The sequence below is a fragment of the Scyliorhinus canicula genome, chromosome 13 (genome assembly GCF_902713615.1).
Source record: "Scyliorhinus canicula chromosome 13, sScyCan1.1, whole genome shotgun sequence".
Taxonomy (NCBI): Eukaryota; Metazoa; Chordata; class Chondrichthyes; order Carcharhiniformes; family Scyliorhinidae; genus Scyliorhinus; species Scyliorhinus canicula.
This window is the reverse complement of record NC_052158.1, coordinates 117596520-117613677: the sequence shown is the minus strand read 5'-3', so window position 1 is coordinate 117613677 and position 17158 is coordinate 117596520. Positions and strand designations below refer to the sequence as shown.

At 49.6% G+C, this 17158-nt stretch overlaps 1 protein-coding gene across 5 annotated transcripts in view; it reads left to right on the top strand.

The window, feature by feature from the left end:
* The window catches only part of LOC119976793 (COP9 signalosome complex subunit 7b-like), a 72802-nt gene that overhangs the window by 41774 nt on the left and 13870 nt on the right, over positions 1–17158 (top strand). For all 5 annotated transcript variants that reach the window (XM_038817583.1, XM_038817581.1, XM_038817582.1 and 2 more), the window contains one exon: positions 1986–2188. In XM_038817583.1, coding sequence (XP_038673511.1) covers positions 1986–2188 — 203 coding nt within the window. The remainder of the gene's footprint in view (positions 1–1985; positions 2189–17158) is intronic.

The following is a 17158-nucleotide window of genomic DNA, read 5'->3' as shown; positions in this document are numbered from 1 at the left end:
TTTCTCATTGTTGTGTACTTGTTATGTGTACTATTTAGCTTTAACAAAGTGACAAATATTCCAGGGAACTAGATGATGCTGTTGTGTGTACCTAACCCTTTTGCTCAAGACTATAGCACAAACTAATAGGATGAATATCTCCCTGACTCCTGTCTATCTTAGCTCTAAATGAAATGGGTTTGTCAGTTATCCAATTCCTAGTTATGGGCTGACAGAACAAAATTGACCTGAATTGGCAAATGATTCCGAACCTGTTGGATTGATGATGGGAAAAATATAAAACTGCCACACTATTACATTACAAACTTGGAAATAAGGCATGCTTGGGGAAATGCAAGGTGTTTTAGTTGAAGTGTTATCATCCAACCAAATTGTGCTTGATCATAGTGATTCTTAAGCAGCTACCCATAATGCATTCTGTTCCCTCAGCATTAACATCCGTTGCAAATTTTATCTTCAAATTTGTAATATCTTTAGGTGCATCCTAAGTAAATCCGAACTGTTTTAAATTAACATCTAAATTTCTTTTTGTCCATGCTCATTTCTTCTTATAAAGTGAATTTCTCACTTCACTTCTGGTCTTGTGGTTCAGACCTCTGCCAGCATTGTACAATTGCTTCTGTAGCCCCTATAGTCTCGTTGCTAAATAAGGATTGTGGGAAAATTCAACTAACTGGAAGAAAGGGTTTTACTTAAATGACCTATTCGAGAATCTCAGTTGAATTATGGTCTGAGAAGACTTTTCCCTTGTCCATACCTTGATGGACAAACTCAAAAATTAAAGTTCACTGAAAGGTAAAGTCGCCATAGTCCCAGATGATCATAAGCTCCTTTCCCCTTTGAGGGGGAGAGCTGACTGGTGGAAATTTAACCTGAGGATCATCACATCTCGGGCAAGGGGCAAGACAGAGAAGGCGGGCCTTCATTTGGCGGGCCTTTGGGGCAGCACGATAGCACAAGTGATTAGCACTGTGGCTTCACAGCGCCAGGGTCACAGGTTCGATTCCCTGCTGGGTCGCTGTCTGTGCGGAGTCTGCATGTTCTCCCCGTGTCTGCGTGGGTTTCCTCCGGGTGCTCCAGCTTCCTCCTACAGTCCAAAGACGTGCAGGTTCGGTGGATTAGCCATAATAAATTGCCCTTAGTGACCTAAACAGGTTACGGGGGGTTATTGGGTTACGGGAATAGGGTGGAAATGAGGGCTTAAGTGGGTCGGTGCAGACTCGATGGGCCGAATAGCCTCCTTCTGCACTGTATGTTCTATGAATAACCTCAGCCAGTACGGGAATTGAACCCGCAGGGCTGGCCTTGCTCTGAATCACAAACTAGCTGTATAGCCAAGTCTGCCAAACCAGCCCCCAACTGATGGTGCTAGTGCCATTATGTGTGCACGACTCATTAGTATATACTTTACATCCAGAGAATACCTGTCTACAAATCTTTTTAAAGCTATGGCTAATGTGAGTTTTATGTCGATATGAAAACAATAATTTCATATTAGCTGGATATATTGTAGCAGGTCATAATATTCATGAAAAATTGAAACCAAGATTTTCTTTCCCGTTAGTTGCAATTTTGCTAATTTCTTTTAGAAATATTATATTGGAAGTAATGAATGATCGCTCAACAATTCATTATTTTTATATTTGGTTTTGCAATGTATCATTTGGGCCATATCATATATTCTCCGGTCGTTGGGATTCTCTGTTCCCACCGGCAGAGCACCCCCACCCCCAGATTTTCCTGGCAGCGTGAGGTGGGTTTGGTGGGAAGTCCTATTGACGATGGCAGGAGCAGAGAATCCTGTTGCCAGTAACTGGCGTGCCGCCTCCCGCCACCGAGAAACACGCAGCTAGGAGGCCGGAGAATCCTGCCCATTATTTCAGATTTTGGTCATCCTATAGAGATATCTATAAATCAGGAATCAAAAGTGTGCTTTCTTTGGAAATTGTACTGAAGTTGTTAACCAGTCTTTTCTAACTTGACAGTGCATTCCATATTCCATGCTCCTGAAAGACCTTGATATAAAAAACCTCAGAGAACTGGAGGATTTAATTATTGAAGCAATTTATACTGATATAATACAAGGCAAACTTGATCAGCGAAATCAGCTTCTTGAGGTCGACTTTTGCATTGGCAGAGATCTCCAAAAGCAAGACATCAGCAACATTGTTAAAACTCTCCAGGAATGGTAATTGTGATTTTCTTTGTTATTTTAGTAATAATTATTATTGGACAATGTTGGGACATAATGACAAACCTTTCGACTAGTGTTAGTATCTTAATGAAACTAATGGAACACTTAACATGATTTTTCTTTCATATCCAGACCGATATAGAGGTTAATTGCAGTAGAATTTGGATGTAGCATGGTCCTCCTAAAATAGGAACATAGACACATGAGTAAGCCATTGCACATTGAGCCTGATGATCATGGCTGATCATCTATCTTTATGCCGCTTTCCTACACTATCTCCATATCCCTTGATGTCATGTGTCTCCAGGAATCTATCGATTTCTGTCTTGAACATGCTCTCTGATTGAGCTTCCACAGCCCTCTGGGATGGAGAATTTGAAAGACTCATCACACTCTCCCAAGTGAAGAAATTTCTCCTCATCTCAGTCTTAAATTTTTCTTTTTATCTCGGTCTTAAATGACCTACCTCTTGACCTGAGATTATTTCCTCTGGTTTTAGATTCACCAGCCTTCAGACACATCTAGGGCACAATTTTCCACTCTTTTGGGTGAGAAAATTGGTGAGAAGCCCTTTTGCCTGTTTTCGCACTGCGCATTTAGTACCTTTAAAAACAAAACATTTTGCACGAGTTTCATGCTATGCTGATTTTGATTCACCCAGCCCAGGGCTGAGCCCTTCACTAAATGCCTCCCCTGCACTTGTTCAAAGTTTAACCAAGAGGATCGCTGCAAGGATGGCTGCCCCACTAATGCACAATCAATGACTACTAAAGTGAGGTTGTAGTACAACTGAAGGCTTTAATAAGATAGATGTTTCCCCCAGCAGCTCGGGTACAGAAAAAAAGCTGCTGGGGCGGCATGGGCTCTTATACCCCGCCTTGCAAAGCGGAGCTACCATACAGGCTCGACCAATAGAAAGCATACATTATCTACCAATGGTGTTCCAGCATTACTATGTACCGTAATACCTCTACACAGACTACCACATTCACCCCCTGTTTTAAAAAAAAGAATCCGGTGGAGGTGGTGGCTTGGTATTGCAACATGGTAACGTGGTAGAAGTTATGGAGATACTGTAATGACTCCGTACAGCGTTTTGCCTTATTATCGTAACTATTTACAATTTTACAATTGACTATATACACATTAAAATGAAGCAATCAGTCGATGGGGGGCCCTGGTCGTCCTCTGTGATCGTCGAAGCTTCGGTGGTGACGCCAGTGGAGGTTCGGGCGTCTGTGACTCCGGAAGCGTGGTTTCGATCTCTGTGGCAGCTTCAACACCCCTAGACGGTGCTGGTGGGGGAGCTGATTGACCTGGGAAGGGAGCGTCTGCGTGGTGCAGGGGGGGCGGCCTAGACAGGGTCGGCAGAAGAACTGATCCTCCTGGGAAGGGGGCAGCCGTAAGGTGCACCGGTGGGACGGTGGGTGGGACTGGTGGCGGGGGTGTGCGCGGGGATCCGGCGGGCGCCAAGTCTCTTAGGGAGACCGTGTCTTGTCGGCCATCGGGGTACGCCACGTATGCGTACTGGGTGTTAGCGTGGAGAAGATGGACCCTCTCGACCAACGGATCCGACTTGTGCGCCCGCACATGTTTTCAGAGCAGGATGGGTCCGGGGGCTGCCAGCCAGGTCGGGAGCGAGGTCCCAGTGGAGGACATCCTGGGGAAAACAAGGAGACGTTTGTGAGGTGTTTGGTTGGTCGTGGTGCAGAGCAGGGACCAGATGGAGTGGAGGGCATCCGGGAGGACTTATTGCCAGCGGGAGACTGGGAGATTTCTGGACTGTAGGGCCAGTAGGACCGTCTTCCAGAACGTTCCGTTCTCCCTCTCTACCTGTCTGTTACCCCGGGGGTTGTAACTGGTCGTCCTGCTCGAGGCAATGCCCTTTCTGAGCAGGAATTGACGCAGTTCGTCGCTCATAAAGGAGGACCCCCCATCACTATGTATGTAAGCGGGGAACCCGAACAGTGTAAAGTTGCTATGGAGGGCTTTGATGACAGTGGTTGCGGTCATGTCGGGGCAGGGGATGGCGAATGGGAATCTGGAGTACTCGTCAATCACGTTCAGGAAGTACGGGTTGTGGTCGGTGGGGGGGGGAGGGGACCTTTTGAAGTCCATGCTGAGGTGTTCAAAGGGACGGGAAGCCTTTATCAGGTGCGCTTTCTCTGGCCGGTAGAAGTGCGGTTGCACTCCACGCAGATTTGGCAATTCCTGGTGGCTGTCCTGACCACCTCGATGGAGTAGGGCAGGTTGCGGGTCTTGACAAAATGGAAGAAGCGAGTGACCCCTGGGTGGCAGAGGTCCTCGTGGAGGGCTCGGAGGCGGGCCACTTGTGTGTTGGCACATGTGCCGCGGGACAGGGCATCAGGAGGCTCGTTTAGCTTCCCGGGACGATACAAGATCTCGTAGTTATAGGTGGAGAGTTCAATCCTCCACTGCAAGACCGTATCGATTTTATCTTGCCCCGCTGTGCATTATCGAACATGAAGGCGACTAACCGTTGGTCAGTGAAGAGAGTGAATCTCCTGCTGGCCAGGTAATGACTCCAATGTCGCACAGCTTCTACTATGTCCTGGGCCTCCTTTTCGACTGAATGGCGGATTTCGGAAGCATGGAGGGTACGTGAGAAGAAGGCCACGGGTCTGCCCGCTTGGTTGAGGGTTGTCGCCAGAGCTACGACAGACGCGTCACTCTCGACCTGGAAGGGGAGGGACTTGTCGATGGCGTGCATCGTGGCCTTTGCAATGTCTGCTTTGATGCGGCTGAAGGCCTGGCGGGCCTCTATTGACAGGGGAAAGACTGTGGATTGGATCAGAGGACAGGCCTTGTCTGCATAGTTGGGAACCCACTGGGCGCAATAATAAAAAAAACCTAAGCAGCGCTTCAGGGCCTTGGAGCAGTGAGGGAGGGGAAACTCCATAAGGGGGCGCATGCGTTCAGGGTCGGGGCCTATAACTCCATTTCGCACTACATAGCTGAGGGTGGCTTGGCGGTCGGTGCTAAACACTCATTTATCCTTGTTATATGTAAGGTAAACTGTATCGGTCAACCATTCGGTCCATCTCGCTGGAAGACCCCGTTAGTGACACAGAAAGGAACCCTTAAAAAGTGGTACAGCCGCCCATCTGCCTCGAAGGCAGTGTACTTGCAGTCACTCGTGCAGATGGGGAGCTGGTGGTAGGCGGTCTTGAGGTCCACCGTGGAGAAGACCTTGTATTGCACGATCCTGTTTACCAAGTCGGATATGCGGGGGAGAGGGTACACGTCCAGCTGCGTAAACCTGTTGATGGTCTGACTGTAGTCGATGACCATCCTATTCTTCTCCCCGGTCTTTACCACCACTACTTGAGCTCTCCAGGGACTGTTGCTAGCTTCAATGACTCCTTCCCTCAGTAGCCGTTGGACCTCTGACCTAATAAAGATCTGGCCCTGGACACTGTACCGTCTGCTCCTGGTGGCGATGGGTTTGCAATCTGGGGTGAGGTTCGCAAACAGGGAAGGCGGATCGACCTTGAGGGTCGCGAGGCTGCAGACAGTGAGAGGGGGTATAGGGCCGCTGAATTTGAAAGGTAGACTTTGGAGGTTGCACTGGAAGTCTAACCCTAGGAGTGTGGCTGCGTAGAGGTGGGGAAGGACGTAGAGCCGGTAATTTTAGAACGCCCTTCTCTGGACCATGATGTTTGCTACACAGAACCCCTTTATCTCTACTGAGTGGGAACTGGAGGCCAGGGAGATTTTTTGATTAACAGGGTGGACAGGAGAGAACAACGCCTTACCGTGTCGGGGTGTATGAAGCTCTCCGTGCTCCCAGAGTCGATGTAAGCAGGACGTCTCGTGTCCGTTGATTAGCACCGTTATAGTAGCAGTTGAGAGTGTTCGAGGCCGAGTCTGGTCACCGAGGCTAATCATGGCAACAGCTCGTGTTCTCGTCGGGCAGTGTGTGGTCATCTGCACTGAGGCCCTGGGAGTCCATCCAAGATGGCGGCGCCCACTGGTCGCACGTGGCTGTTGGTTCACAAAATGGCGGCGCCCATCCATCACACGTGGCGTCAGCGGAACAAGATGGTGGCGCCCGGAGGCCACACATGGCCCTGGAGGAGGAAGATGGCGGTGTTTGCTGGCCGCACGGGGCCCGTGGAGAGGGCTGTAGTGGCGATCCGCATTCGCTTCCGGAGACCACAGCGACCACCCGGGCCTGGCATACCGCCACAAAATGGCCCTTTTTGCCGCACCCTTTACAGGTGGAAAAATGGGCTGGGCAGCGCTGCCGGGGGTATTTGGCTTGCCCGCAAAAATAGCAGTGGGGCCCCCCGGGATTGCTGGGCCGTCTTGCAGCGCAAGCGTGTGATGGAATGTGGGGCGTTGCCTCTGAGTCAGCTGCAGAGGGATTCCACGCTGCCCAGGGGGCTGCCGCGCGGTCGGGGGCGTATGCGCAGGGGTTTCGGGTGTCCACTACCAGGAAGTCGGCAAGGGCCCGTGCCTCCTTGAGGCCTAGAGTTTCTTTCTCCAGCAAACGCTGGCAGATTTGAGAGGACAGCATACCTGCAACGAAAGCGTCCCGAATCAACAGTTCAGTGTGGTCGTTTGCTGAAACTTGTGAGCAGCTGCAGTTTCTCCCCAACACTAGGAGCGCACGGTAGAATTCTTCTAGTGACTCACCAGGAATTTGTCGCCTCGTTGCTAGTCGATGCCGGGCGTAGGTTCACAGGGCGAATTTAAAGTCCTTTCAGTAACTCCATCGCGGCATCAAAGTGGTCCGCGTCCTCGATGAGGGTGTAGACTTCTGAGCTCACCCTCGAGTGCAGGATCTGCAGTTTCTGTTCTCTTGTGGGTGTTTTCTGCCGTTCCGAGGTAGCTGTTGAAGCACGCTAGCCAGTGCTTGAAAGTCGCCGCCGAGTTTACTGTGTGGGGGCTGAGTTGCAGTCACTCCGGCTTGATTCGGAGCTCCATTCTTTAAATCTAGCTTATTAAATTGATGCACAATCAATGACTAGTAAAGCGAGGTTGTAGTACAACTGAAGGCTTTAATAAGCTAGATCCCCCCCCCCCCCCCCCCCCCCAAGCAGCTCGGGTACAAAAAGGAAGCTGCTGGGGTGGCACGGGCTCTTGTACCCCGCCTTGCAAGGCGGAGCTACCATACAGGCTCGACCAATAGAAAGCATACATTATCTACCAATGGTGTTCCAGCATTACTAGGTACCGTAATACCTCTACACAGACTACCACACCCACACTTATCTGTGGGAGCACTGACCAGATTACTGGATGCGGTGGAGGACAGTCATGATATTTTGTATCCTCGGGGTGAAGACCCTCGAGCAAACTCAATAAATCTGCATGGGGGGGTGGTGACAGCGTGGCAGCTCCCTGCACAGGAGGATGGGAGTGCAGTTCAGAAAGAAGATGAATGACCTACCCCTTGCCCCCAGGATAAGTAACTCTTCGCATCTGTCACCAATCACCCACTCTCACACTTGTCAGATATCCACTGGGAGCTCACTCACTGTCACCTCACGGGGCTCCACCACTCACCCTCCTGCATGCTTCCTCATCTCCCCTGCAGCTTCCAACAGCCCACCTCCCACTCACCAACCACACATGCCTTGCATTCTGACCATCTGACCTGGCACACATCATGTTTAAATACTCCCCATCTGTCTACTAGTAGGACAAGCTGGCTCACAACAAAAAGGAGAGCGCACAGACTGAGGAATGCCTGAACTGAAAATCGTCTTACCCTTTGAGGAGGGAGCCCTCCAGCTTGCCAGGGAGGAACAGTCCTCTCCTGTGCTAAGGGCAACGTGTGCACAAGAGAAAAAAGTGAGGACCCAAAATACACACATCCATCCAGCCAGCTTAATGTGGGTGTCCTCTCTCTTCACCTCTTGCTGCTACCATACATTAATGCCATCTTCCTTGCCTTGCAGGAAAATCAGTTGAGTAGCCTGATTCATCCACAAGTGTGGCTTCAGAGACCAGCCAGGGGAGCACCTCCTGACAAATTCTCGAACATTGCCGTCAAGGTGTCATTACTGTCACCCACATCCTCTGACAGTGCAGAGACAAACATCTCAGTGGGAATGAGCAGTAGCTGCATTCTGGGTCACTAACTGGTGAGCACATCAATTCTGCTGACCAACAGTAGGTGGCGGCCAGGACATCGTAGAGATCTGGCATTTGGAGAACTGCTGGAGGCCAAAACTCTACTGAGCCCAAGTCAGATGACATGCCTCTGACTCTGTTCTCCCTCAGCTGCAGGATCTACAAATGCAAAGTTGTGAACATTGTCATATTATCCACTCCTGTATATAGTGAAGTGCAGACAGGCAGTGATTGACCCACAGGATGACCAGTAAGAACACAGCACAGTGCAGCCAATCACCAGACAGGACACTACCACTATAAAGCCAGAGGGCACTAGATTTCCCGCTCTCTCTGGACCCAGCCTCCAAGACAGTCAGAGTCCATGAGCTAGCAGTGTAAACACCACGCGGTAGCTAGTAAGTCTGGTCAGGCTAGTACTAGGTCTCCAGTCAGTTCAGTATAGTGTCAACCCACAGCTGATCATGTATATTAGTTATAATGTTGAATAAAATCATGTTGGATCTTCTCCAGTGTTGGAGGTCTGTCTCTCGCCACACTGCATCAAGTGCAGTCCACGCCGAACCAACCTGCCTAACACATCATGGTACCACGGAGTGATACTGAAATTTGATTAACCTACCTCGAGTGAATCAGCATTTACCAGCAAGCAGCCATCCGGTGACATGGAAAACATCCACCCTCCTCCGCAGCTCTGCATCTCCGGCAACCTTGGCACCAATTGGAAGATCTTCAAGCAAAAGTTCCTCTTCTTATACATCACGACCGCCGACCTTGGGGCCGCATCGGATGCCAGGAAAAACATAGAACATAGAAAAATACAGACCAGAACAGGCCCTTCGGCCCACGATGTTGTGCCGAACCTTTGTCCTAAATTAATCATAGATTATCATAGAATTTGCAGTGCAGAAGGAGGCCACTCGGCCCATCGAGTCTGCACTGGCTCTGGGAAAGAGCACCTTACCCGAGGTCATGATCTCCACCCTATTCCCATAACCCAGTAACCCCACCCAAACCTAAGGGCAATTTAGCCAATCCACCTAACCTGCACATCTTTGGACTGTGGGAGGAAACCGGAGCACCCGGAGGAAACCCAAGCACACACGGGGATGATGTGCAGACTCTGCACAGACAGTGACCCAAGCCGAAATCGAACCTGGGACCCTAGAGCTGTGAAGCAATTGTGCTATCCACAATGCTACCATGCTGCCCTTAAGAACAAATTAATCTACACTCCAATATTCTACCATAATCCATGTACCTATCCAATAGCCGCTTGAAGGTCCCTAATGTTTCTGACTCAACTACTTTCACAGGCAGTGCATTCCATGCCCCCACTACTCTCTGGGTAAAGAACCTACCTCTGACATCCCCCCCCCCCCCCCATATCTTCCACCATTCACCTTAAATTTATGTCCCCTTGTAATGGTTTGTTCCACCCGGGGAAAAAGTCTCTGACTGTCTACTCTATTTATTCCCTGGTATCCCCTGATCATCTTATAAGTCGCCCCTCATCCTTCTCCGTTCTAATGAGAAAAGGCCAAGCACCCTCAACCTTTCCTCGTAAGACCTACTCTCCATTCCAGGCAACATTCTGGCAAATCTCCTTTGCACCTTTTCCAAAGCTTCCACATCCTTCCTAAAAATGAGGTGATCAGAACTGCACACACTACTCCAAATGTGGCCTTACCAAGGTTTTGTACAGCTGCATCATCACCTCACGGCTCTTAAATTCAATCCCTCTGCTAATGAATGCTAGCACATCATAGGCCTTCTTCACAGCTCTATCCACTTGAGTGACAATTTTCAAAGATCTTTGAACATAGACCCCAAGATCTCTGCTCCTCTACATTGCCAAGAACCCTACCGTTAACTGTATTCCGCATTCATATTTGTCCTTCCAAAATGGACAACCTCACACTTGTCAGGGTTAAACTCCATCTGCCACTTCTCAGCCCAGCTCTGCATCCTATCTATGTCTCTTTGCAGCTGACAACAGCCCTCCTCACGATCCACAACTCTACCAATCTTCATATCGTCTGCAAATTTACTGACCCACCCTTCAACTCCCTCATCCAAGTCATTTATGAAAATCACAAACAGCAGAACTGATCCCTGTGGTAGGCCACTGGTAACTGGGCTCCAGGCTAAATATTTGCCATCCACCACCACTCTCTGACTTCTATTGGTTAGCCAGTTCGTTATCCAACTGGCCAAATTTCCCTCTATCCCATGCCTTCTTACTTTCTGCATAAGCCTACCATTGGGAACCGTATCAAATGCCTTACTAAAATCCATGTACACTACATGCTTTACCTTCATCCGCATGCTTGGTCACCTCCTCAAAGAATTCAATAAGACTTGTAAGGCAAGACCTACCGCTTACAAATCCGTGCTGACTATCCCTAATCAAGCAGTGTTTTTCCAAATGCTCAGAAATCCTATCCCTCCGTACCCTTTTCATTACTTTGCCTACCACCGAAGTAAGACTAACTGGCCTGTAATTCCCAGGATTATCCCTATTCCCTTTTTTGAACAGGAGCATGACATTCGCCAATCCCCTGGTACCACGAGAAGATCGCGGTATTTCTCTCCACAGCGGGGGACCACGCCATCCACATCTACAACTCCCTTACGTTCGCTGAAGGGGAAGACAAAACTAAATTCAAAACAGTCCTGCTGAAGTTCAACAGCCACTGCGACATTGAGGTAAATGACAGCTTTGAACGGTATGTTTTCCAGCAGAGGCTTCAGGGTAAGGATGAACCTTTTCAGTCTTTTTTGACCCATTTCCGCATCCTCGCGCAGTCATGTAACTATGACTCGACAGCTGATTCCATGATCCGGGATCAGATCGTTTTCGGAGTCCACTCCGACTCCCTTCGCCAGCAGCTCCTGAAAGTCGAGCAGTTGACCCTCGCTATCGCTACGTGTGTTGTCCATGAACATGCTAACACATCGTTACTCCCACATCAGGGCGGCAGAGTCTACAAAGCTGGCCTCCCACGAGGCGGAACGGGTGCAGGCCATCGCACAGATGCAGGGCCTGAGCATCGAGGAGAGTGGCCATTTTGCACGCTTTTCCCGGGTCCCTCCGCATGCGCGCCACAACCGAGGGGACGGCGAGACCAACGACCCGACTGCGCAGGTGCGTACGCGAACGACCACACTGCACATGCGCAATGGCGCACGGAACGCGCTGACATTGGCGTATGACGCGTCCGAATTGTGGCTCCGCCCATTTAAAGCGGTAATGTCCGGCAAAAGGACGCCGGTGTCTACAGTGTGGCAAGCTTGGCCATGACGCAGCCCTTTGCAGATCTGATCCACCGCTCAGCAGCCAGCGATCCCAGCTGCGGCGCAGAAGTGTCCGTTCAATACAGCAAGGCATGCCAGATTCCGATCCCGACAGCCCAACAGACCTGATGCCGAGTGCCTCAAGGCCCCATACCGGGTGAGCATCATAAAGCATGCGCTGCCCTTCACTACGACAGCGAAGCGCCTCTTGATCCTCAGCGTGGATCCCGACGACGAGTGGTGTGCTGTCCTCACAGTTAACAAGGCTCGCATCCGGTTCAAACTGGATACCGGCGCATCGGCGAACCTCATCTCGAAATCCGATCTCGACACCATCCGCGTCAGACCAAGTATTCTTCGACCGGCCTGCCAGCTCCTTGACTACAATGGCAATGCAATAGCTGCCAGTGGCTCGTGTCAACTAGGGGTGTCCAATAAGGCGATCATGGCGACGCTGCGGTTTGAAATCGTCGGGCCTGACAGAGCATCCCTGCTCGGTGCTTGAGCCTGCAAGCTCCTGAACCTGGTTCAGCGGGTCCACACCCTGTCACCGGCGACGGCTGCGCCTGATGGAAACTTCCAAACTGACATAGATTACATCACGCAGTACCACAGCATATTCGACGGAATGGGCATGTTGTCATGTGAGAGCACCTTTAGGAAATGGATGTTTAAGCAATGTACCTTTAAGAAATGGAGCAGCTCATATTACTGAAATGATCTCAGATGGTGGGGGGAGCTTTTAGTTTCAGTTTGAGAGAGAGCAGCTGAAAAGTGCCTGGCTGGTTTGCTGTGAGCTGTTCGAAACGAGAAAGCCAGGTTTTGAGAAAAAGAGCTTGGGTGTGTCTGTGTTTGCAGTGAGCTGGATCTGCTGTGATCTCTGCCATGAAAGACTATCTCTGAATCATTTGGGTGATTTAAACTCATAATAGTAATGTCTTTAACCTGATGTGTTTCTGTTGTTAATGATGAAGTCTTTTGGAGGTCTGAAGGAACATTTTGAGGGATTATTTAGTGTTGTATTATTTTCGGGGTTATCTTTGAAGTAAGGGGGTGTTAAGTGATCCAATATTTATTTAAAAGGTTAAGTTGAGTTCATGGAATAAACATTGTTTTGTGTTTAAAAACCCACGTGTCCACAATTGTAATACCATACCTGGAGAACAAGCCGTGTGCTTCAAAAGCAACAATCCATGAAAGGGAGCGGTTGGTTGAACTCCATGTTACATTTTGGGGTTCTGAAAATACCTCTCCCATAACAATTGGGGGCTCAAGGGTGCAGACAGGCAGTGATTGACACACAGGATGACCAGTAAGCACACAGCACAGTGCAGCCAATCACCAGACAGGACACTACCACTATAAAGCCAAAGGGCACTAGGTTTCCCGCTCTCTGGACCCAACCACCGAGACAGTCAGAGTCCATGAGCTAGCAGTGCAAACGCCATGCGGTAGCTAGTAAGTCTGGTCAGGCTCGTACTAGATCTCCAGTCAGTTCAGTATAGTGTCAGCCCACAGCTGATCATGTATATTAGTTATAATGTTGAATAAAATCATGTTGGATCTTCTCCAGTGTTGGAGGTCTGTCTCTCGCCACACTGCATCAAGTGCAGTCCACGTCGAACCAACCTGCCTAACACATCAAACATCAGGAAGACACATCCGCCACACTCCTCTGATTACAAGGTTGACTGGAGGAGTCTCGTCACCTTGTGCCTGATGTGATAGTGCCAACGCTCTGAGGCAATCGAGCCAACACTACGAGGGTGGCATCTATACTAGAGATATGAGGGCAGGGCATTCACTCCATGGCAGGAGGTGTTCACTGCATGGTTCAGACCATGAACTCCATGGCACAGGGCATCAACGTCAGGTGCAAGTCCTTGTGGACATCCATGAGTGCTAGAGGCTGGCAGGGGCTTCTGGGTCTCATTTCAGTTGCCCTTCTATCCTAAGAAGGAACCCGGGTCATCCAAGCTCTCCTACATGGAGGAGGAGAAACTGGTGCATAACCTGGGGTGGCCTCCAGGAGACCTTGGGGTGTCCAACCCATCTGTCTCCCTCCAGAGGACACCTGCCAAAGTGATCTCAGACAACGGGGTGCGGCAGACAGCAGGCTGCCTCCACATCAACTGTGGATCCTGGGGAAACATCAAGTGAGCACCTCTGTAATGTATTAAACCTAAGTTCTTGCACACACTTGGTGCCTCCCTGCTCTAGTTCCATTGCTCCATAACCTGCCCATATACACAGCGGTGTGCACCTAACAAGTGAAGGCTAATGCTGACAAATGGCACCGTCTCCATCTCCCATCTGCGAGGATGTCAGCTAGAGTTGTTGGGGAGGGTTTGAACTAATGTGGCAGGGGGATGGGAGTCAATGCAGGAAGTTGGAAGGTAGTAAAACAGGGACAGACGCAAAAGGAAGTAAGGGGGAAAGTGTAAGGCAGAGAAGCCAAAGTCAAAAATCAAAAAGGGCGACAGTACAAGGTACAGTGACTGAGGGGAGCTCAGTGAATAGGCCCAGTAATACTAAAAGGAATAAAACTGGAGATGTTAAGATTCAAAACAGAGGTAAAAAAACCAATATAAGTGTACTTTACCTGAATGCTCTTAGTATTTGGAATAAAGTAAATGAGTTGATGGCGCAAATCATCGTGAATGACTATGATTTAGTGGCCATTACTGAAACGTGGTTAAAGGATGGTCACGACTGGGAGTTAAATATCTGAGGGTATCAAACTATTCGGAAGGACAGACTGGATGGTAAGGGAGATGGTGTTGCTCTGTTATTTAAGGATGACAGCCGGGCAACAGTAAGGGATGACATCGGTGCTATGGAGGATGAGGTTGAATCCATTTGGGTGGAAATCAGGAATAGTAAGGCGAAAAAGTCACTGAAAGGAGTAGTCTATCGGCCACCAAATAGTAACGTTATGGTGGGGCAGGCAATAAACAAAGAAATAACTGATGCGTGTCGAAATGGTACAGCAGTTATCATGGGGGATTTTAATCTACATGTCGATTGGTTTAACCAGGTCGGTCAAGGCAGCCTTGAGTTGCAGTTTATAGAATGTATCCGCGATAGTTTCCTAGAACAGTATGTAATGGAACCTACGAGGGAACAAGTGGTCCTAGATCTTGTCCTGTGTAATGAGACAGGATTGATTCATGATCTCATAGTTAGGGATCCTCTCGGAAGGAGCAGATCACAATATGGTGGAATTTCAAATACAGATGGAGGGTGAGAAAGTAAAATCAAATACTAGTGTTTTGTGTTTAAACAAAGGAGATTACAATGGGATGAGAGAAGAACTAGCTAAGGTAGACTGGGAGCAAAGACTTTATGGTGGAACAGTTTTTAAAAAAAAAAATAATTTTTATTCAAATTTTCACATTTTCACAAAAACGAAAACAGTAACAGAAAATTCTAAGAACAAAAAAACAAACAGAACCCCCCCCCCCCCCCGCCGTAAATTCAAAAGAGAAACGATAAATTAACGCCCGTCATTGGCAAAAAACAGATATTCAACCCAAAACAAAAACAAGGAGACAACCCCCTCCCACCCCCGGGTTGCTGCTGCTGCTGACCTTTTGTTTTTACCGTTCTGCCAGGAGATCTAGAAATGGTTGCCATCTCCTGAAAAACCCCTGCACTGACCCCCTTAGGGCAAATTTCACCCTCTCCAATTTAATAAACCCCGCCATATCGTTGACCCAGGCCTCCACGCTTGGGGGCCTCGCATCCTTCCACTGAAGAAGAATCCTCCGCCGGGCTACTAGGGATGCAAAGGCCAGAACACCGGCCTCTTTCGCCTCCTGCACTCTCGGCTCCCCTGCAACCCCAAATATTGCGAGTCCCCAGCCTGGATTGACCCTGGATCCTACCACCCTCGATACCATCCTTGCTACACCCTTCCAAAATTCCCCCAGCGCTGGGCATGCCCAGAACATGTGGACATGGTTTGCTGGGCTCCCTGAGCACCTAATACACCTGTCCTTGGTCCCAAAAAACCAGCTCATCCTTGTCCCAATCATATGAGCCTTATGCAGTACCTTAAACTGTACACACGAAGAGGAGGAGTTCACCCTTTCTAGGGCATCCGTCCACGTCCCCTCCTCAATCTCCTCACCCAGCTCCTCCTCCCATTTATCTTTCAGCTCCTCCACTGAGGCCTCGTCTACCTCCTGCATCACCTGGTACACTTCCGAGATCCTCCTCTCTCCAATCCATACCCCCGAGAGCACCCTGTCCTGGACCCCACGCGGCGGCAGCAGGGGGAACCCCGCCACCTGCCGCCTGATAAACACCCTTACTTGCATGTACCTAAAGGTGTTCCCGGGGGGGAGCCTGAACTTCCCTTCCAGCTCACGCAGGCTCGCAAACTTCCCGTCTATGAACAGGTCCCCCAACCTCCTGACACCTGCCCTGTGCCAACTCAGGAACCTGCCATCAATTCTCCCCGGAACAAACCGGTGGTTCCCCCGTATCGGGGACCCCATCGAGGCCCCCACCTCCCCCCTGTGCGCCTCCATTGCCCCCAAATCTTGAGGGTAGCTGCCACCACCGGGCTCATGGTATACCTCGTCGGAGGGAGCGGCAGCGGCGCCATTGCAAGCGCTTCCAGGCTCGTACCCACACAGGATGCCATCTCCAGCCTCTTCCATGCCGCCCCCGCCCCGTCCATTACCCATTTACGCACCATCGCTGCGTTGGCAGCCCAATAATACCCACAGAGGTTGGGCAACGCCAGCCCCCCCCCCCCCCCCCCCCCCCATCCCTGCCCCGCTCCAAGAACACCCGTCTCACCCTTGGGGTCCCATGTGCCCACACAAACCCCGTAATGTTCCTGTTAACCCGCCTGAAAAAGGCCTTCGGGATAAGGATGGGGAGGCACTGGAACAGGAACAGAAACCTCGGGAGCACAGTCATCTTGACTGACTGCACCCTACCCGCCAAAGACAGCGGCAGCATGTCCCACCTCTTAAACTCCTCCTCCATTTGTATGGTGGAACAGTGGAGAACCTTTCAAGCGATTTTTCTGTGCTCAGCAAAGGTTTATACCAACAAAAAGGAAGGACGGTAGAAAGAGGGAAAATCGACCATAGATATCTAAGGAAATAAGGGAGAGTATCAAATTGAAGGAAAAAGCATACAAAGCGGCAAAGATTAGTGGGAGACTGGAGGACTGGGAAATCTTTAGGGGGCAACAGAAAGCTACTGAAAAGCTATAAAGAAGAGTAAGATAGATTGAGAGTAAACTTACTCAGAATATAAAAACAGACAATAAAAGTTTCTACAAATATATAAAACAAAAAAGAGTGGCTAAGGTAAATATTGGTCCTTTAGAGGATGAGAAGGGAGTTTTAATAATGGGAGATGAGGAAATGGCTGAGGAACTGAACAGGTTTTTTGGGTCAGTCTTCACAGTGGAAGACACAAATAACATGCCAGTGACTGACAGAAATGAGGCTATGACAGGTGAGGACCTTGAGAGGATTGTTATCACCTAAGGAGGTAGTGATGGGCAAGCTAATGGGGCTAAAGGTAGACAAGTCTCCTGAC